Here is a 22,315-nt window from a genome sequence, read left to right as displayed (position 1 = left end):
TTTTCACTGCAGCTGGTAATAACTGTGTTGAATACGCTTTTAGTTCTCATTATATAAAGAAGCTGAGTATAAGGACAACTAGAAATTACAGGAAACTTGCAAACTTTGCTTTTCCAGAAGAAAAGTAGCTAGAGGTCAGTGATTGTAGTTGTATGATGAAAATAAAGCAAGCCGTGGCTTATAACAAGAAATACATATGGATAGGGCCTTAAAATTCCCAACAGGATCATTAACATACCTGTCAACTAAGTATTCCCAGTTGAGCCGTATCCAGTCCCAGGCCATTGTTTTCCCATAGCTGTTATAGGAGATGTATCTGAGGACTGTGAAAACATCTTGGCTTTTGATGAGGCTGGTGTTGTAAATATATTTCAGATATCTAAGAAAAATCCCGTAAGAATCAATGAGAGCATTTCATGAAAGATTCTGGAAAGCAAATATTAACACCTTCAATATACATTTCTACGCATGATTGTAGGAAATAATGCAATGTTAATATCTGTAATTCTCAAGTATTTGCCACCATCGTTTTACAGCTCATCCCCGGACAGGGGTGTTATTCTTTCAAAAGCACCTTAAAGACAGGCTGATCTAAAACATAGTTATCTATTAATGATAATTGTATCATGAGATAATTGTATTAAAAGAAACATAAATATTTAGGCATCTCTAGAAAATCAGCAGGGTTCATACCTCTAAGTTACATGAAAATTGCCAAAATCCATTATTATTTCTATTTTGTAATCAAGCAGTGAGAACAGGATTGGATGGATAGATACACCTCAGCCAGAAGCCCAGCCTGTTTGGGTAGCCAGGCACCAAAAAAGTAGTGGTCTGGATTGTAAAGGCCTTGTAGAGATTGTAAGTGCACAGGCAGGTGACTCGCTCACACTGAAATCTGTGCTATTGCTTTGTTGTTGTAACTCTTATCCACACAAAATTAAAGCTCCTTCAGGGACAGTGTGCCTGCATGTGCTGCAGTTGTACTTTCAGTTACGGCACAGACAGGCTGGACTGATGAGTGACTTGCTCAGCTTGCGCACATACAGGGAGATGAGTTGTTTGGTTGTAACTTCTCAACTGCACCTGCAGAGGAACACCGCTTACACTGTTGTATGTCGGGGTTAAGGATTATCTTCTTCTCTCCTGTATGCAAGCGATAGGGACAATTTTCTCAGTCTGTTACCTCTTTTTCTCTTGTTATTTTAATCATAAATTAAGAGACAGTTCTCCTTGCTTCAGGAGGGAATTTTTATTTTCTGCAGTTTTGGGCTGATCTAGATAATTAGTTCATGTCTTAGTCATGTCAGTGATTAGTTATTGAATGGCTTTAGTTTATGTGGTTACAAGAACTTACAAACACAGCTGGCCTCTACCACTATTTTGAATACTATAAGTCTCATTTTCACTCTTCCAGTATGTTCTATGATTCCTTATTTCATCTTGTCTAAAACTGGGAACTCTTTCAGGCAGAGATTGCACCATCTTATAATGGTAGGTAGGGCTCCAGCACAGTGGTGAATGACCCTGGTGAGAAGGTTTGCCTGCATCGCCACTCTGTGATACAACCTCACGGGAGGATATCAGCTACGTTGAAGGGGGCTGGTGTGTGTATGCAGAGTGGCAGCGTGGGGAGACACCAGCCCAGTCTGAGATCTGGACTAGCAAGGGGAAGTATCTCAGAGGAGGCTGTTAGATAACTGATCTTGAAAACCTATGGCATTCCTCATGCTGTAATCTAGCAAACACGACAGCACAAGAGAGGATGGGTGAACAAGTGAACGATGAATAGTTGCATCTGTAGGGAAAGAAATATCTTTGTGTATTTAAATCACCTGTCCAAAAGGGTGATGTTATTCACTGATGCCAGACCATACAGGAGCTTTTGCTTTTCTTGTGCCAATGAAGTATCTTGGTATTTCTGAAACATATAATTCCAAGATGACTCATTGCCTGAGTTCTGCATCCCGTAGCGATATACCAGGAGTCGGAGATTTACAGCAGGACTACAATACAGAAACAATACTTTAATATTGTTACCCCTTTCCTGCTTGAGATCTGTGACCAGGTCACATACTGTGTTTTTCAGCAGCCACAAAAGCCATGAGCACTCACTTTTGTCCTCCTAGCCATTCCCTGAAGTAGTGTGAAGCATTGTTCAAAGCTTCTGTGTCACCCACACTGCATGCAAAGCTTAGAACAGACGCACGAAGAAGCCTTTAAAAAACAAAGAGAGAGAGACTTTCTCACTGCTTAACTTTCCTTGAATCTGTCAGTAATATGAGATGGAAAAAAATGACTGCTCAACTTTTCCAAATGGCTTCCAGAATCACTCCAGCCCAGTTCATTCACAATGGGTTTTACCAGGGAGCGAAAATACTCCTGAGGTAGAGAAAAAGTTTTGGTTACTTTTATAAATTTCATTAAATAACAGTATATTTCTGTTCATACTTTTATTCACTTTAATTCTCCCAGAACTAGCACTTCTTGAACAAAAAATAACACAAACACATGCAAACACAACCTTTCTGGACCACCATAGCATGCAAAGTCTGAACGTGCTCATGCACTCTTGCTTGCAACACTGATGCACAGATAGGACAAAGTCAACCTGCTTCTCTCCAGCCTTGCCTGTGTTCCAGAATGAAGGCTGGGGTGTGACCAAGCACATGTGCCAAAGCTTCTTGCCAGATACAATACTAAATTCGCTACATACTTATTTTAGTGACCATTAAATCATGTTCAGCTTCAGGTCAGTTATCAAACTTGCTGACTGCCATGTTGAGGTATAACAATCCTTCATGCTAAGGACAGGTGTCAGGGCTTCTGCTGTCCTATACAAACTTATTTATTGGATGCAGGACAGCCTTGACAAACAAATGCCTGTACTGTGACTTATTGTGATGGATTATAAGAATAATGAGGCATAATTTCTTTCCTCCAAATGAACTGATCAATACTAAGCAGTTTTCAGCATTTTTTTAAGAATACAATAACAAAAAGTAAATACTGACAGCTCAGCAACTTTGAAAATCATTTGAACTTCAATATTATTGCTATTCTAGACCCTGAACCGTCAGATCCAGTGGTTCCGTGCTGGAGTGGTTTTTTGCTTCATCACCTTAAACTGAAGATAGAGATCTGTATCGTCTTCAAGCATGTCTGCGAGGTAAGTTACAGCTGATATAGCTCTATGCCAGGGTAAATAGTCTGTTTCAATTGTTAGGTATTTTGTAAGCTCCAGGGGAACAGAGTAGTTCACGAGTCCAGCTCTGAGGAAGGAGAAGACATAACTTCTGTTGTTTTAATGAGTTCCAGGAACTCGATTCTTTAACAATGTTAGAGCGCTATTCACTTTAAAAGGTCTGAAATGAATTTTGGGAGGGAGAAAAATAGTCTGCAATGCAACTTGGGAGGTGTTTTCCAAAGGGATCACTGAAGGATTACTGTTGTTAGATACTCAGCTACAGGAGCTCTCGTCACCACAAGGAGGCTGCCCATGTTGTGCAAGCCAGCGTGCCCAGCTGTGGGTGACCCTCAACTGACTACGTTAACTCTTGCCATACAAAAGGAAATTGCTGGTTCTGGAGACATCCTGAAAGGCTGAGGAGGTTCAGCCTTACAGGCTATTACAGCAGGTCACCTACTTAGTTTATCTGTATGTCAGCATGGCCTAGTGCAAGAGCTAGAAGTTTCCAAGCAATCTCTGAAACAAGAACAGTGAGGTATTAACTTCCTAATGCCATGCTATGCGTTGTAGACATACCCCTGATTTTCTGGACCCCTAGTTTCTTCTGGAATGCTTCTATTTTGTTTCCTACATGGCAAAACCACCCCTTTCTAAGACCTTCACAATTAAAGCCCTCCTTACTCTTCCACTGAAGTGAAAGGAAGCATTTCTCTTGACTATACTGGTGCTACAAGTTGCCAGTACTTACTTGTATTTGTGCCTTTTGAAGGAAAACATAAGCAGAAAAACAATTAAAACTTACATCAGATCTAAAATTCTCCTTCCAACCACCTAAGCTGAGTTAATTCTAATTAATAGACAACGGAAAGCAAAAAGCTTGTGTTGCAATCCCTGCAGGGAATTAGTTTACCTTGCTAAAGAAAAAGCATCATCCAAAATCCCTGCACGGTCAGCAGCTGAAAATCCCTATATGGAAAGAGGAAGAGAGTGATCAGGAATATATTGATGATTTGCTGGAAAAATAGCATCTGGAGACCCTATAAGAGACCCACTATGAACAGGTTAATTTCATGACACTCACTGTGTGGTTGTTGACCAGAAGACTGGCTAAATTAGCCCAGTTTTGACTATTATAATTCACCCGATAGAATCCAATGTGGTCTGGATTAATTTTCACAAAAGAATCGGGAGATGATGTTATTGTAATTCCTGCAAAACAAACAAACGACAATCAGTTTGCACATCTTATGTGACTCAAGAACTTACTGGAGATGCTTTGGCTCCAAAAGTAGTATTTGGTTTTAACCAATGTCAAAATAAGTTCCAAAGCTTAATTTTAGGTGAACTTTTGGAAAAAATCGCTGTATCACAGACCTTATTGGATGCCAGCACTTGTCTCAGAATATTGAATTATAGTAATTACTTGGGGCCAGCTAGTTTAACTTTAAAATGGAGATCAGTGTGATTAGGGTGAGGATGGAGAAAATTAGTGTCATTACGAAAAATGAAAAAATTTGCAAAGAAATAGTTCTTACTAATTTCTTTTAAAAAGGATCTCACAGTTTTCAGTTTCATGATTATTAGTTTTAAAGTTTTCCCATTTTATCCTTTGTTTGTTTTATTTTTTAGTTTATTTCAACCAATTCTTTAAGGTTTTTTTTTTCCTGTACTCTTCTCTGATTCAGTTTTCATAGCTATAGATAATGGAATTGTAAAATAGGCTGAGACTTTACTGACAACTCATGTTTAAGGAATTTCCAGTTTAAATGGAACACTTGGAAAGATGTTTCTGTCTCAAAAATTTGGCTTGGTCCAGCTGCCACTACTAGTTATGAAAGTTTCCTTCCTGCTCAGTGAAAGCAGTGGTCTTTGATCTGCGGTTTGAGGCTGATCGTGAGTTAAAAGCATTTTTCTGTTTGGATGACCCATACGAGGTCATTTTTTCCCCAAACTTGCTGTTTGTCCTACTATCCAAGACTTTTACAGATATAGAAGTGAGCAGCCAATCATGCAAGCAGGCCTTGCCAAGTAATAGCCACTCACAGCCCATTGTTTTGTGATGTGGAAGTTGAAAAAGGAAAATTTGTCTGTGTAAATCTCTGGTTTATATCATGACATAAGACACTTTTGTTTGCTTTTGCATGGATACTGAAAGCAACCAAGTGAAAAAGAATAGAACAAAAGACAAACTACATTTTAGATAGGTAAAATTCAAAAGAATATAAAAAGAGGTGATTGTGATATTTCTGAATTTTTGAATTTTGATGAAATCTAAAAATTCCAGAAATCAGTAGTTGATTTTCAAATTTGTTTTGCACTTTTCTCCCAGTTTCGGCCACTAGAATAGGAGAATGAGAAATTCAGATTTGAGCGCATAATAAACAAACATTAAAAATCAAAAATACTCATATGGACATTTCCTCATTCCTTAAATCAGCATTAGAAAATAAGTTTAACCATTCATAGCTCTTTTCCCTTCCCTTAACCTGACTCGGATTGCCTCTTTACCATGCACAGAGCATGGTTCATCAGCTTCCCGCTTTATCTCTCAAGAAAACACACATGTAAGTCCCACTGACTGAAGTGCATTATATAATTAAGCACATGCTTAGATGCTTTTTGTAATACGGCTGGATTTAAACACATGCTTAAGCACTTTACTGAATTGGGCCTTAATTGACATAATGTGTATATGGTGGAGGAATAATCTTATTCCGTAAACGGCTACTAACTACAGCACAGCCAAGCTATATACTGGTTCCCAAATCTGAAAACTGAAAAGCATGAAAGTTAACTGTGTATTTTATTTCTTGTTAAGGGCATTGAAAGGCTTTACTCTACTCATTACTATTAAAAGAAGTACAAGGGAGGTTTACCTGCAGAATTTGATTTATTGTAGAAAGTATAATTCGTTGAACTCTCAAGTCTCCATTTCACTGGAATATTCCATTTGTAACTGAAATTATTTCAAGAGAAAAAGAATCAAATGACATTTGAAACCAAATACTAAAAATAAAACCCTAGTATATCTTTTTGTTTGGTTTAATATGTACATTTTGTTTTACGAAGCCAATTGTGTCAGTGTTTATATACATATATAATATATACACATCTATTAGTGTCTGATCAAATATCCCTTGTAACAAAAACAGGCATTTTACCAACAGTTATTGTCTATGTTGTAAAAATGTTCTCTCAATAATGCTTCAGGGGACTCTTCTAGGAAATGTCAGATATTGGTGTGGTATGATTAGGGCAGTTTTATTCCTTATAAAGCAAAATAAAAGGTGCAAAGTGTCTGAGCATGTTTGTGCTCTAGATATGCGGAATGGTAGTACCTTGTCTTAATACTTTGTATTTATAAATAGTTCTCAAAATGTGTCTGGTGTGCTGAGCAAGGGAGCAGAGTAAGGTTTTGTCCAGTGTCCAAGGCAGATGTATGAGTCAAGTTAATATGGTGCTTTGTTAATTATGTGCCAAAAGTTTCATTCAAGAGCAGCACAGTGTATCAGGATTTCTGGAAATCAGTGGAACTTCTAGGGCCACATCCTTCATCTCCTGGTGCCTCCACATGCTGAAGAGGGTAATAATTACCCACAATCGGAGAGAGATTATGTGGATGAATTTCTGGTGTGCTGCACTGTGTAGTTTATTACTATAGCTGAGAACATGCAGCCTCATTAAGCAGTATCTTCATGTCCCATCAGGTGATCATCTAGCAGGGCACAGAGCAATTAATTTAGCAAAAGATGATTATGTGTGGATGGGTGGCCTCAGTGTTAACATTTATATGTCCAGGGTGCTGTACAGACAACAGTTAATCTTCACTTGTTAAAGTATATGGGAAGACTGAAAGAGTTTAAGCAATACTGCTATACAGTCAGGAGGATGTCTTGCCATTTCCAGCCTATTTTCCTTCTCCCGGACAACCATAATTCTTCCACTGTTAAGCGCCGAGGGCCAAACGTGACCTTACACTTCTTGCTGAGAAATTCCTTGAATTCCTTCCAGTGACTAGGCGCAGGCTCCTTGGTCTGGGGTATGCCTCATGTCCAAACTTTGTAGAGGTGTGCCAAAACTTCAACATTTGGACTCAGAAGGGAGCCACAGCGCAGCCTGTCCAAGGCCGTGATTGGGCGGTTGCAGAACTACAATGGCAGGGTATGATATGAGCATATCTGCACAACCACCTACATAAAACTAGTGAAATCATTAAGTACTTTTGAGCAGTCAGCTGCTCTTCCACATTAGCATATTGCAGTCTGTCTCAGGGAAGCTTTTCTTCCATTTTAAACGTCCTGATGACAGTTGTAGCAGGAAAATCTGAATATTCTTTACAACCCTGGATGAAGGGAATGATGGTTACTTTCCAGAAAATATCAAAATGAAGGCTATGCTCCTTCTGCCTGAATGTAAGCTCCTGCTACCTCCAGGAAGAATGATTAGCCATTGCTTTACATCTTTTGAACAAAAATATTTTAACAGGTTTATACACTTACAGCTTTTACTAGCTGTCTTATGAAACATACTGCCATGGAATTTAGAGGGGTTCTTGTTTGGCCAGAAGCCTCAGCATTGTGTTTCCCCACGAGAAAGCCCATAAAAGATTTTTTTTTTAAGTCTTGTTTTGTAAATGCATTTAATGGGGGGATTTTATTTAGTTTTCTTTATATGTTCCTGAAATCGCATACATTAATACTTTTCCTGAGCATTAGACATAATAGCTGTGTCCTGTTAACTGAGCATATTGAGGACGTGTTCCTGACATGCTGTGCTGTAGCTACATATTTGCCCAGCAGCACTATTTTAAGAGCACAAGTTTTTGACCTATTTCTTTTGAGTGCCAGTATTCAGGAAGGGACTCTTTCAAGCCAGACATGCTGCAGGCAGCTGGGGAGACCATCCCTGCAGGGTTCAGAGAATAAGACACGCACAGGGCCTGGAGTTTTCACTGCTTAAATCAAAACCCCACACCTGGAGGTGAAATGGGCCAGTTCCATCTGCGATATGATGTCTTCAAGAGCGTCCTCACTCCCATCTGTGAAGGTGGAAGGAGGATATAGGGATTTTCAGTGGACTGACTCCTAGGCAAGGGAGTAAGTCTGTCCCAGGGTAGATACTATCAGTATTTGATACTATAATAACATATACTGTTGCATTTCACTTCTAAGTCATTTATAGAAACTACACCTTTAGCAACAAATTGCCCTATCACTTTGAGAATGGCGGGGCAGTGCACAGCTCAGCTTCTTGACAGGTTAAGGTAGGAACTGCACTGGGATTTCTACTTGAGAAGTGACAAATGACAAGATACTGTAATTCCTGAAGTCAGGTGAAAGCAAGGTTTCTGAGTCTACTGCGTGAGAACATAGTGCAGGAAGCCAGGATTTTTAACACAAAGAAGCATTTTGACTGAATAGTCTGTAACACCAGCCTTCATATGGTACAGGGCTGGAGTTTGAAGCTAGAATTGCTTCAAGTCTGCAAACTTTTTTTGCTATGGTAGGAGAAATACATTACAAATACGTGGGTAATTCTCCTATCTTATTTAATAATTCTCCTGTCTCAACTCTTTTGATGCCTATACCTGTCTGCCAATACCATGGGCCTTGCATTGCTTTTTTTTTTCTTTTTTAATCAAAAGGATTAGTCTTTCCTTGTTTTCGGTCTTTGTGTTAAAATAACTAGTAGAAGCTAATGGAAAATTCCATTTGGGTAGCTTTAGTTCTGATTCAAACAGTTAAATTTTACTGGTTTAGTTGTATTTGGTTAGTTCAAGCAGCAGAACCTTCCCAATGTGGGTTAATTTGAATCTCTTTCACTGAAATGTTAGCGAAGTTGCATTGCCTCAGAATTGGGGCTGGCTAGGAGGGTATACGATGTCAGCTCTGGTCAGTTATTCACCTGGTTAACTTCATTGTGTAGCTGAGCCCTTTTCCCATGCCATTCCAATGCACAGGCAGGGATCACCTCCTCTCATGTTAGTCATCTGTTAATTAAAAAATATGGTCTTCTACAGTATCCTGCCTGTCTTGAATAGGGTTGATGTGTGTCGGAAGCTGACCTTCTGGTCTTCTGGTGCACAAGGGCCAAGATGCCTATCTTTGACTAGGTAACTATCTTTTAGATGGCTAAAATTAGCCAATACAATCCTGAGCTAAATAGGAAAAAAACAGCTGTTGTGATGAGGATTACTGACCTTCATACATGACCAGCTATTTCACAGTAATTCATATTAATTAAGCCACAAAGGTAAGACCCTATATCAGGATGTATTATACTTCCTATACCATGTGGGGAAAAGAATAAGCTATCCTGGTATAAAATACCTGTATCATGTTACCTGCTTTCTGAGAAGAAACAATTTTGTGTCAATTTTTCTTAATTTGGCAGACTGCAGTTTGCAGTTGTTCAGCAAATGGCTTGTTATCATCTGAACTGTCTGTGCACAAGAGTGAGACCTTTGGCGGGACCCCATCCACTCCTGTTCTGCTGTGTTTGAGAGAGAACCCTTGAGACAAGGGGCTGATGCAGTCCTAAATTTGAAATACTTGTATCTACATTTCCACTAAGTTTCTTTTTAAATACAAGTGTTGAGAATAAGTTTATCAAGAAAAGGTGTAACACTGCTTTTTTGTGTGTCATATCTGTCTGTACAGTATTTCTACCTTTCTGTTTTGGACGGACTCTTAAAATAAGATCTTACCCAAGATCAGAAGGAGGGTAAGAAGCATTTGCTTGGGGATCCAAGAGAAAACGTTTCTGTGTGAACACTGAATCGGTTCCCATCTCCAGAACAGGGTAACCCATCTGCCTAGTCCATGTGTCCATGACTTCCTTCACAGGTTTGTTACTTGCCTATGAATGAGGGGAAAAGGTTGCAGTGAAAAAACAAAATCAGGCCAAAGTGGAAAAAAAAGTATCTGACACTGAGAGGAAGAAGAGCAAAAAGGAACAAAGGAATGAGCAAGTTCAGCACAAAAAATACTTTGTTAAATCCTTTTATGGTGCCTGTCATAGAAGGCAGGAGTGAATTGGGAACTCAAACATATCCAGAGGAAATGAGGAGTATGTGAGCAGGAGTTTAGGCAGTAACGTAGACAAGAAATACTCAGGGCCTTTTGAGGTCCCTTGCATGCTCTAATCTCTCTCCATATTTTCTGAAGAATGAACAGAACAAGACAGGAAGAACTAACAGAGACTTTTCAAAGTCAGAAGTTCCCTTGCAGCATTCCCTGTCCTGAGTGTGAAGGAGGAGCCAGTATCACTAACAGCAGCTACACTAATGTAAAATCTGATCCATTCTGTTGAGCATGAATTTGTATTCTACAGACTGAAGCTGGAGAAGGCTGCCAGTGTCCCCTCCCTCTGCCAGCCTGCTGCGTGGGAGGGAAAGGAGCCAGGATGCCTGTTTCCTTCTTCAGGTCGAGTAGGTGAAGTGAAGAAGCAGAGCACCAGAGGTAAAGCAGAGATGGGCAGGGAAGAGCCTAGGACCAGGGAGAAGATGGGAACTGGAAAGCAGGCACGAAAGCACAACTTGGGCTGTGTGAGTGCCCACAGTGGGGGAAGGAAAGGAAAGGATATATATTGTCAGGGTAAGGATCTGGTAGTAGGCAGGTGGCCTTTGGGGCTAATGAGATGGGAAGAAACAGCCCGGCCTCAAGGAGAAGGAAAGACCAGAGAATGAAGGCAGAGAACTCAGAAGCTAAAGGGACAGAGATTTTAAGCACCAATATTATTTGCTGATGAGAATATTGTTAAGAGCTTTCAACTAGGCAAATCTGGTTAGACTTAAGGAAGAGTACAGGTGTGCATGTGTGTAGTTGGTTGGTGAGACCATGAAATTAGTTTGAATTGCTGGAGGTTGTTGGGGGGGGGGAATCCTCTCAGAAGCAGTCTTGTATCTTACTCTACTCCCCACACTCCTCTGCTGAAAAATGAAGAAATAATAATATATTTGCTAGAAATGTAGGGAGGCTGCCTAGCTTGGTATTTCTTATTGATAGAAGAGCTGCAGAATATAAAAAGTTTAGGAAATGCAAAGCAGTAGGGTGAAACCTGAAACTTTTCACCAGCAAGGGTTCAGATTGCTGCAAAGCATACCGTTTCCAGTGCTGCCCAGAAATCGTCTGTCTTGGCATTCTGGAAATAGTTATCCTTTAAGTATATCTAGAGAGAGGTAGAAGACTGTGTGAAAATACTACGAGATCTTTCTTCTTCACGTACAAAAACAATACACATATTCAAATAGGATCAGTTGTACATAATTTCTGCCAATGAGCAGTAATATTCTGAACCTGGAGGAACTTTGAGCTAGATGTAGGCTGATTCATTTCCCTGGCTTTTGCAGGCATCATTCACTGTATTGAGTTCCCGTAGGATATTCCAGGAGTATTTCAGGCTGTTATAAAACAATAGGCTGTTCTAAAAAAGAGATCTGTCCCCTTCATTTCATAAGTATGGGAGGGGGACAGTTACTTTAAGCAATGCTTCTAACTTCGAGTAAGCCAAAAACATGGAGAACTAGCCCCTCAGAGAAGTATTGAAAAGGTCAGTCTGCTGAAGGAAAAAAACCCCCAGCATTCCCCATTGATAATACAGTAGGTGTGAAAGTATTTAAGTATTTTAAATGTACTCATAATAGGGTGTGCTTATTTATATAGAAACATACTTTTATACATAAATATATATATATACACACATATTTCCCAGAAGAGAACTCCCCTTTTTTATGAATTACTGTTTTAGTTTAAATGTCTGTCTCAAAACAAAAACGAGGCAAAGGCCAAAATGGCACCAGGAAAGCTATAGTTGCTTGCTGAACAGATATTTTTGGCTCTGTGCATAAAGTTCCTCAATATATCCGTCCTGTGTTACTGCAGGAGGTTAAACGGTTCCATATTAATCTTAGGAAGTTCCTTTACTTTCTAAAGTATCCCATAATATTAGGACTCAACATTTTGCAATGTGACATTAGTATGAAATACATTTGTACTTGAAGAGTTCTTTATATTTTGTTCAAATGGACACAAGCGTTGCACATTTCTGTCTGATTTGGGAGGTTGTTAGGACAACAGCTGTTTCTGGAGGTTTGAGTAGTTGTAGAATCACAGTGGAAGCATGAAAATCTGGTCACCTGTAAGCTGTGATCAAAATGGCTTTTGCAAGGATTATAATGGTATTCAGTTTAGTAATTGCCCATCCTCAACACTAGTCCCGTGCTGTGGCTTACCTAGCTGCTCAGCATGCTTTCTTTCCTATCCTGTTGACTGGATCCTGGTAATGTTTAGTCAGTAGATGGTGCTGTTTGTTTCATTCTTAGCCACAGCTAGCTACTTCTGTGTTCTTGAGGGCTCTGAGCAAACAGCAATTATTAGTCTCTTGTGGATAGGGTATCTCTATTTTCCTGTCATTTACAACTGTCCTGATTGAATATATGACAGGAAAAACCAGGGAAAATACTACAACTGTCCTGTAGCAGCCTGTGCTTTCCAGAGAGGAGGGAGGTAAGAACAAATTTAGTAAACTTGTCTTCAGAAACTTAAGATGTCAGCTCACAGGAAACAGCAGATAACCTTCCTCTTTCAGGGAGGGTTCCTTTCTCCCCTTTTTCTTTCTGTAATTTTGTAGCATTGTGTTTTTCCTCTAAGAGCTATGCAAAATCTCTGAACTATGAGTTCAGAGACTAAGGTCTCTGAACTATGCAAAATCTCCCTTTTCTGGACCTGGTTACCTCGGCTCTTTGGGACCGAGTTCCCCTGTGTCAAGTCCTTGTGTCTGTAAGAGATTCCTGCGTAACAGGCTTGGGTGGACTGGAGGACCGTGGCACCAGGAAGCTGCAAAAGTGCTCTCCAGCAGTGTGAGGGGAGCCTGGATGGCAACCAGATAAAGAGCAAAGACGGAGTTGAGGAGGTTTCTATACTACCAAGCTGTCATGAATTTAGGTCCTTGCGGGCAGACTGTCAAATCATCCTGCAGTTCACATTCTTGCTCTGCAGGAGCATGAACTTCCCCTTGACACTGTCCACTCGGCACTGAAATGAATTATATATTTCTGCTACTAATACCAGGATCTGTGATATTCACTTTTCTGAATAATGGATTTGCAACCGCCATGTGAGGATCAGCTGCATTTCTTGCATGCTCTGGTGCCTGTCATACCTGACACCCTTTTTGGAAGAGGTCCGGTGTCAGCCAGTCTTGAAGCATTCGGAGAATCGATGCACCCTGGGGACAAAGGGAAAGGGAACAAGGTCATGCCACACTGATGGAACACCTTTGTCTTCACCTGAAAAGTAACATGTGAATGAATATTTTGCATGCCAAAACCAGAAGTCATTCATGTGGCCAAAAAAGTGTTTTTTCCTAATTCTTTCACAGAGCAGCGTGCCAGCCCGCACAAACCCTGAGTTTAATTCTGACCGTGAGAGTTGGTCTTTAGTCCCAAGCAGATGCCCTCTTCTGAATGCAGCTGGGTTAGTGGAAGGGCTCCTGAGCCCTGCTGCCAGGGGCTACTATCCCACCCATCTGCCAAAGGTTGTATGAGCACTCCCTCTTCCACCCCAAACAATGCTGGGCTGATGGCAGCGGGGGAACTAGCCCCATGCAGCTGAACAGCCTGAGAGAAAATGACTTCTGCCAAACACCCAACAGACAAGGAAGACAAGAGCAGGTCCAGGGCATTGCATGTTGGGGATTTCTCATCTAAAGATTCACAGTGAGCTTTGCTGAAGGTTGGTGCAAGAGCTTTGGCCACAGAAGGAGAGTAGCATTAGGATCAGAGAAGTTACTTGTATGACACAAGGAAAACAATTAGGACCTTGAAAGAAGAAAGAAGCAGAGGGAAAACAGGGGAGAGAAGTAAGAGTCATGTGGGACAAAGAACAGTACGGGCACAAAATGAGGAAAAACAAACACAATGCCAACCAAATCTAAAATGTAAAATACGATTTTAGGATTAGTATGTTTTCATTTTCCCAACTAAATGAAAGGGCAGCTGAAAGCCTAATGCTCTGAATGGTTTAAAAATACAGTTGTCCCATGAAAACAAGAGCATTGTCTGGGTCCTCAGTAAGTCCCATCTCCCCTATTTATATGTTTGAGAGTAACAACTTGGCTGCACTAGTTATAGTAGAGTGTCTTTGAGCAGATATGCCTCAGACTGCTTTCCAAACTATTCCTGCAGATTCAAGACAGTCAGCAGATGAGTTTTCTGATACACTGATTTAACAAGTTTGCCATGAAATATGTTCCAAAATGATCCAGTAAAATTTAGAGCAGATGTTCATTGGTGGTGATCATAAGGCTGCTTATCATTAACAGTGATCATAAGGCTGCATGTCTGCACTAGGGCATCTTGGTTCCTCAGCTTTATCAGCCACTTTTTATCTGACACTACCTCTCACAGACCGTCCCCTCGTGTTTATAGTTAAGAATCAGAGTAGAGCTCTGCACTTGTACATGTGTTTAGGAGGGAGTGGAGTTTTCTTTTGGTTTAAATTACAATGAATTGTCATCCCCTTGCATCTTCTACAGCTGCTTTTCAGTCTCTTTCCCCTACTCCTGTCCCTCCACTATAGTCCGACAGAGTGTGTTTGAGAAAAACTCATGCTAACAAAATCACTGGTTATAGAAACCCTGGTGTTTTCATAACTTTGTCTTTTTCAAATATTTGGGGAGGTTCAGTGCGACTTTGATTTGATTAGCTGACCTTGTCTGGTGGTGGTTTGTGTGTGTGTCTGGATGTTTTATCAACACCCACATAACTTCTCCTGAAGAGTTGTAATTGCTAAGTGTATTACAAGATTGTATACAGCAGAAATGTAGAGGGTTTAATCCTAAACTTTAGCTGGGAGGTTTCAAAAACATGGGGCTCCCAAAAGCAAGTTTCAAGCAGAACGTTTTTAAATATTTGTTTTCTGAAAAGCTAATCAGTGTCTGATTTCCAAAGACAAAAAATCTCATTGTTATCTTAATACGTCAAATTAAGAGAGATTATTAAACTTCAAAAAAAGGCAAGATGTAGTTCCTTTTTAAGTGCAGATTAAATTTATATATATGTATATATATCCTTTTTATATATACTTTTATATAAATATATATATATACATACATATATATATATATATATAAAAGAAATAAACTGTATAGTCACTAGCTCTACCTAGTGCAGCTTTCCTAGAGGCATATTGCCCTGCTGATCTGACAGCAATTAGATGTTCACTCACAGAATACACTGTAATGACTCCACAGACCGTTAGGCAATTCGTTAGAGTTTTAGGACTGTGTAAGCCCTGTAATTGCTCTGGTAAAACTAACAGAGAGCATTCCAAGTTATGCTTTATTTGTTTATTGATGAATATTATCATGAGAAGATTGTTTTTAGAAGAAAAATGCTAAAGAGAAGCCAAAATAAAGCCAAAAAGAAACAAGCTAATTTTGTTTAGCATTTATAAAAAAATATCAACAGTAATTTGACCTAAACCTATGTGAAGACTTTCTCATTGAAGCCAAATTATATCCCAAGAACACTGTTCCCAAGCAATGCATGAGTTTTCAAGTGTTTTCTCTTAAAAAAATTAGTTCATGTAGCAATTATCTAGGCACAAAGAGATGAGTTAAAGCTAAGATTTTTTTTCCATTGTTTTTTTAGACCATGCAAGAGTGTGTCTCTTGCTTAGCTCACCACTGAAATATCCTGTTTTGGGCCAGAATATTTGATTTAGCTCTGTATATTTCTTGACTTACAGAGAACTGATGGAAATGGATCAAGTCTAGCTAATAAAAGTAATATCTTTGACTACAGATTTTAGCTAAAGCTGGAATCAATGAAATACTCTGTGCTTAGCAGGATAATGGGAATTTAGAGAGAAGGAACAAACAGGATGTAATAATAGTGGATTTTGTGTGTTCTGTGAAAACTATAGCTATAGCATCAGACAGGAAACTGACAGAGTCATACAAGAAGCTGTCAACACAAATATGGTTTATCAGGGTTAGACACAACGTGGTATTGGAGATAGTTGGTCAAGGAGAGAGTGGCCAGAGTCACAGCTCCTCCATGACCTTGGTGGCAAATGTGGTGCTGAGAGGGAAGAGGGATGGAGGTGCTTTCCTCCTGTACTTCTTCAGACTAAACGCACCAGAAACCCCCCAAAACAGAAGAAGCACTGTTGTCAGTGTGCTTGAGTCAAGGAGGTATGCTGGGCCCAGTATCTCCATCCTAGACAGTCATTGAGGTCAGCAGTGGTTAGATCCCAGGAAGTCCTGGGCTAATGGTAGCCCATCTTTCCTAAGGATTCTAGGATGCCTGGGATACAGTGAGCAACATGAGACAAAATTACTTTCATGTTTTCCCCTACTTGATTCCCTGTCTCATTTCCTCAAAATGGCAGTTATACTGCCCAAAAGGTGGGACAGGGAAGTGGGAGAGCGGGAATCCAGGCATCTGCCCTTGCACTAGATTATATGGCTTGACATAATTGGGCTGCCTCAGCACATGAGATGATGGGAGAGGGGTGTGCTTAGTGCCGTGTTCAGGATAATTTTCAAACTGCCAACTCTAGTAGCGGGCACTGCTGACACTGTGATCTTCCTGCTCCGCCATGGGCTGTGTGCAGGTTTGCATGGCACATATCAGCTGAGTGGAGCTCTGGCTGCGCTGCTCCTCTCACAGCTGCTTTTGTCTGAATCATCCTTGGTGGCAGTAGGGAACTTCCCAGAAAAGAGGTTTGTGCAGACATGGCCCACGTGGGTTAGAAATTACGATTATGACCTCCTCTGCCTTTTATCTCCCCTCCCAAGCCCCCTCTTTCCTTGCAGCCAGAGTTACACCAGGAGGCCTGCCTACCTTACTGTAGGATATCCCATCAAACACAGAGGTGATTTCGGCCAGAGATGACACATCAACAACAACTGAGTGCGAAGACAGCAAAGAGTCATCTTTCATTACAGGAAGCATGTCCTCAGTTAAAACCTGGTCGAGCTGAGAAAAAATAGATGTAAGAATAGAAACAAAGGCAGAACTCCAGGTCTTGCTTCACAAAAAAAGTAGCTTGAACTGCAGCTTCTCTAGAGGGGAGGCACTTGGAAATGGAAGGAAATTTCACCTCCTCTAAAGGAGGGCTTACCCACTCATAATTCTGAGAGGAGAGGGAAACATTTTTTTCCTTAGCTAAGGTAAATTGCCTTTTACAAATCCTGTTTTCTCACGTGTATCACAACACAAAACTCAGTAGTCCGAAAAGGAGCCTGTATTACTAATTTCAGTAGTGAGATAATATCTGCAAAGCATTATGGGCTCCTCTTGCAAAGATGTAGCTGGGGAGGAGGAAGGGAAGGAGGGAGGGAAGAATTCGAGTTCCCCATCCCATGGTATGCTATGACTATTACTATTTTAAAAGATGAAGTGACCTGCAGTCAATATCCCCTTAATCCCTAATCAACATAGGCAAAATAGACTAAATTTCTATTTAGTTTTTTCTTCTAATACTCACTAGGATAATAATGTTAAAATGGCTCTAGGTCTTAAATATACAGTGTCTGAATATAAAAAGGACTGTTAAATATTAGGGTCAGTAATTAAAATTTTGCTTATCCAGATAGCATGACAGATCTACTTCAGGGTGTAAAAGAAGTGATCCAGGAATGATTTTGTCTTCAGCCTCACATTATACAAATGAGATATTTGGGGTGAGCAAGCAGGGAAGGCAGGAAGCATGCTCTGAAGCATCAGGTAGGCACTGCCTGCTTCAAAAGTACATGGACTCAGGGACCAGTAGTTTTTGATAACAGGCTCAACCTATGCACAATCAGCCCCGCTCCCTTCCATGTGCATACCTTGCACATGTTTTAGTAACCAGAACCTCATTGCTTCTGGACAGCTGGGGGAAATATGAATACTATGTGCCATCACAACTCTTTGGGAGGGAGGAAGGAGAAAGCAAGAAACCTCCCTTTATTCACACACTGTTTTCATTCCTCAGAGTATAATGCACATTTAAGGCTACCCTCTTTCTCTGAAACCCTAAAGTGAATGAAGGTGTTTTTGCTGCACAGTTAGTGCTATGGGCCTTCTACTGTCACTGCCTACTTTTGCTTTGCGTGGGTTGGAGATACTCTGATTTGGAGTGTTTGAAATAACAGTTAAAATGCTGGCAGCAGCTGAATGGGGAGGGCTGATATTTTCCTTGATGAATAGCCCAAGTTGTGGAGACAGGCCCAGGTTCCCAGCCTTCTCTAGGTTGGATAATGACTCTAAGACAAGTCCTCTGAAGAGATGTTACAGTCCAACTAGATAAAGAAGAATCTCCATCTTCCAGGACTAGAGCTTTAGACAACCTTGCAGAATTGCCAAGGCTTAGCCCAGAATCCACTTAGTTATTATTTACCATAATAAGAACCTAATGCTTGACTGACTTGTAAAAAGAAAGACTCTCCTCTGTGGAGAAAAACTTGAGAAAACTTACTTCATCTAGTTTCAGACCAAAACATAGATAGGTGGGGAAGCTTAAACTGAGTTAGTTCTTATACTTTCTAACCCATAGAAGTCAAAATACAGAAAATACTCAGTTTAAGCCAACTTTTTCTCTATGTTGCACTGCACTGTATTAGATTTCTATAAATATACTTGAAGTCCTCATTATCCTTGCCTAATTTTTACTCCCTTCCAAAACACTCCCCCTCCCCTTGCCAAAGCCTGCACAAAACAGAAATAATTACCATTTGCCAATCTGGTTCTGCGACATTTACTCCTAGGTACTCAAAGTAAGTGGCAAATCCTTCGTTTAACCACAAGTCATCCCACCAGTCCATGGTCACAATATTTCCAAACCACTGTAATTATAAACAATGAAAGATGCAATGTTAGCTAAATAGTAAACATACATTTCAGGATCTCACATCTCTGCGTCATACATCATTTGTTTACATTTCTTCCTGTTGCCAGATGAAAATTATTGTAAATCTGGGGTTTTAATAGGAATTCAGGCCTTGCCTTGTATTAGAACATCACGTTTATTATAAAATGACATATTACTGAGGGATTGCTATTGATTCGTGTGCCACTGAAAATATTTTTAGTTTCTTCCTCTCAATTTGATGATTTGCGTTTGTAAGGACATGTTTTCAGACAGCCTCCACAGTTTATACTCGTCCCTATTTGCTTGCCCAAAAGAGACATCTGCACATGCAAATTAGTTCCTTTAAGACATTTCAGACAGATTTTCATAGGCTGGCTCACAGTCTGGACCCAAGCAGCTAATTTCCTGAGGAAAATTCAAAGGCAGCACTGGTACTTTAAGGCTCTAAGAGGGAATTGTCTTAGTGTGATGTTTTGCAATGAAATTGTGAGCACACGTAGATGATCTGGAGACAGGGTTCATGACACAGTATTTTCACAAATAAAGCATTGCTACTACACATGCGAAGCACTTTAAAAATGAAACATTTCCTAAAACCTACCTGATGAACGAGCTCGTGGGCTATCACAGATGCTACTGTCTGTTTGTTGGAAGAGGAAGACTCAGTAGGATCATAGAGCAGGTTTGTTTCTCTGTATGTGATCAGCCCCCAGTTCTCCATAGCACCTGTCCCGAAATCTGGAATAGCTATTTTATCTACGGTGAAAGACAGAGAATATGATTACCACTGTATCCTTTAAGCCACTTAACTCATCCTCTTTCTGCTTATTCACAGCCTATTTTGCTTGCTTACTGTTTGTGGTTTGAGTTTACTGCTGTGGGCTGGTGTCTATAACCTGTGTTTAAGAAGCGAGGTGCTGGCCTGCAGCAGCTGATAGCAACCACCCTGGCTCTGCTGACATTAATAGGGCTACAATCAGTTGCTCTAGCTGAGGATAGGTCCTGAGAGATGATGCTATGCCACCTCCCAGGAGTGTGCATACCATACATTACTTAATTTTGGCTCCAGAAATTAATAGTGTTGTCTGGGGATGTGCTGTAGGCAATAAACCATCTGAAACTATCTGTAGCATAATGAGGCATGTCGTTGTTCATCACACTGTTGTATTAAAAATACTTATTGACATGTTAAGTGAAGCAAATCCCCCATGTAGTGAACAGCATCTGCTTCTACTCATGGCAATCTGTGGGGGTCACTCCCCCATGGTCAGTAATCAATATAGGTTTAACTGAGAATTATGGGCTCAGTTGGACTGGCATTTTCTTCTTCAAAGAATGACCACAGCCTTCCTGCGTGAGTTGGTGAAAAACTACAGATGGATTTAAAACTAGATAGAAAAAACAACCCTGACATATACCTCTAATAGAAGGAAGGAATTATTTATTTTATTTTAAGCAGCTTGATTATAGAATCAAAGCTGATAGTCTGGCAAGGGATCTAGTGATGGCCTGAATGAGGAACACAAAGAGAATGGCAGTGCCAGAAGCCATAACTCAGTGTGAAATATCATTTTAAATTAAATCATTATGTAGTTCATCAGGTTTGATCTAGCTGACTTCTAACACTGAGGGGACAATATAGTAAGTCAAGATTTGTTATCCAAAAAATAGACATTGTGAAAAAACAATGTAAAGTCTACAGAGCATCTGTCATCTGATACCACTAACCCAGAGGTTACAGGTCCGCCTTATAGTGTAGGCAGGCCCCTATCCATGTGCTATGATGTGGCAAAACCATCAGGCATTTTTGCAATGATAGCATGGATATGAAACATGGGTGAGTTATAGTCCCAGTAATTAGTTGGGACCAGTGGACAAAAAGACAAGATACTGTACTGCTTCCCTAATTTAGTTGTTGTTGAAATGCAGATAGAAATCTACAGTAAACTCAGCTGACGTTTTGAAGGAAGGAGGTAAAAATCTGTTGTTAAAGTAATACAGGTTAACATATTAGTTACATTTATGAATGTCCAATAAAGGATTTGAATAGCATTGTTAATAGTCTTCAAAGTTTGGTGGGGTTTTTTTTCCATTACATTTTTTTAACTTGTTTGTAGTTAATGTTTTTTCCGTTCTTTTAAGTTCATGAACGTAGCTAAATTACCTCTTCGGAAGTTTTAAGAGGGGGCGTTTCCAACACATTTTTACAACACTGATTACATTCCCAACTTTATTAGTTCAAACTGTACAAATCAGATCCAGATTCCAGATAGCCCAAGCTAAAGGATGCCCAAATGCTTTTTTTTTTTTTTTTTTTTTTTTTTTTTTTGCTTATTTCTAACCACAGGCAAAATTTGGTACTGTATCCAATCTTGTTTAGCTCTGGATCTTCACATTCAGCCCAGCGGTAGAAACTACAAATTATACACTGGACCACATTCATCTTTCTAAGAAGTGGATATACACCCACTTTGCCCTAAGGTTATTAAATGGTATGACATACTCTTTGGCAGTTTACATCTTCACTTATCCCACTGCTGACTTTTGTCCAGAAGTTTCCATGAAAGTGGTACATGTTTTTCTCTAACTGCACCTGGCTCTTTTTTAGCTCATAATGTTCCTTTGCTCATGTCACCAATGCTTCCCCTTATTTTCCACAAGACACTTGAAAATAACAATGCCAGCTGTGAGAACTGAAGGAGCAGAGCATCGCTACTGAGACCAACCCTCCCATCATGACATTTAAGAACATCTTGAACTACAGGGATACAGTTTTAAAACATCCTGACATAATGTCAGCAGTTAGCAACCAACCATTTTCATCCTCTATTTTCCACCAAAGCATGGGGACTTGCTGGAGAAACATAACTGTGAGAGTGAATTAACAAAATGAGAAATACAAATATTAATAATCACCTAGTTTTGGAAGAGAATAGCTCATATTGAAGTAGTTTTCATAGAAGTCAAACACAATTTTTGTTATGTTTGCTGCATATTCTGCTGTTTGTATTTGCAGTGGCTGTGCATAAATTCTCAGCTGTAAAATAAAGTAGAAAGACAGTTAGAGCAGTTCTTGGTTAGACAGGAGAAATCAGGAAGTGGCAAACATTGAAAAGTCATTTAGCATGCAAATACAAAACACTGCAGATAGTCTCCTCTAAGAGACTGGCCTGAATGCTAAATCCTGTTTCCTGACTCATTTATTCAACAAAGTTTTTCAGAAGATAGACTAAGTCAACATGTAATCTGTGGATGCTTCCCACAG

The 22,315-nt window shown here is 39.9% G+C and overlaps 1 protein-coding gene across 2 annotated transcripts in view; it reads right to left on the bottom strand.

Annotated features, from left to right (window-relative positions):
- ENPEP (glutamyl aminopeptidase) overlaps nt 1-22,315 on the bottom strand; it is a 37,020-nt gene that overhangs the window by 2,000 nt on the left and 12,705 nt on the right. The window contains exons 4-18 of one of the 2 annotated variants that reach the window (XM_026101741.2): nt 21,967-22,087; nt 19,652-19,806; nt 18,911-19,024; nt 17,040-17,174; nt 13,352-13,417; nt 11,294-11,359; nt 9,897-10,048; nt 6,067-6,146; nt 4,272-4,399; nt 4,101-4,156; nt 3,122-3,272; nt 2,309-2,382; nt 2,116-2,217; nt 1,836-2,006; nt 239-379 (exon numbers count right to left, since the gene is read on the bottom strand). In XM_026101741.2, the coding sequence (XP_025957526.1) occupies nt 239-379; nt 1,836-2,006; nt 2,116-2,217; nt 2,309-2,382; nt 3,122-3,272; nt 4,101-4,156; nt 4,272-4,399; nt 6,067-6,146; nt 9,897-10,048; nt 11,294-11,359; nt 13,352-13,417; nt 17,040-17,174; nt 18,911-19,024; nt 19,652-19,806; nt 21,967-22,087 (1,712 nt within the window). Of the gene's footprint in view, nt 1-238; nt 427-1,835; nt 2,007-2,115; nt 2,218-2,308; nt 2,383-3,121; nt 3,273-4,100; nt 4,157-4,271; nt 4,400-6,066; nt 6,147-9,896; nt 10,049-11,293; nt 11,360-13,351; nt 13,418-17,039; nt 17,175-18,910; nt 19,025-19,651; nt 19,807-21,966; nt 22,088-22,315 lie in introns of those variants that run through there. The other variant, XM_064510591.1, reaches the window with a different exon arrangement.

Source organism: Dromaius novaehollandiae, chromosome 4, assembly GCF_036370855.1.
Source record: "Dromaius novaehollandiae isolate bDroNov1 chromosome 4, bDroNov1.hap1, whole genome shotgun sequence".
NCBI classification, from domain to species: domain Eukaryota; kingdom Metazoa; phylum Chordata; class Aves; order Casuariiformes; family Dromaiidae; genus Dromaius; species Dromaius novaehollandiae.
Note: the sequence above shows the minus strand (reverse complement) of the source record. Positions and strands in the feature narration are given on the sequence as shown.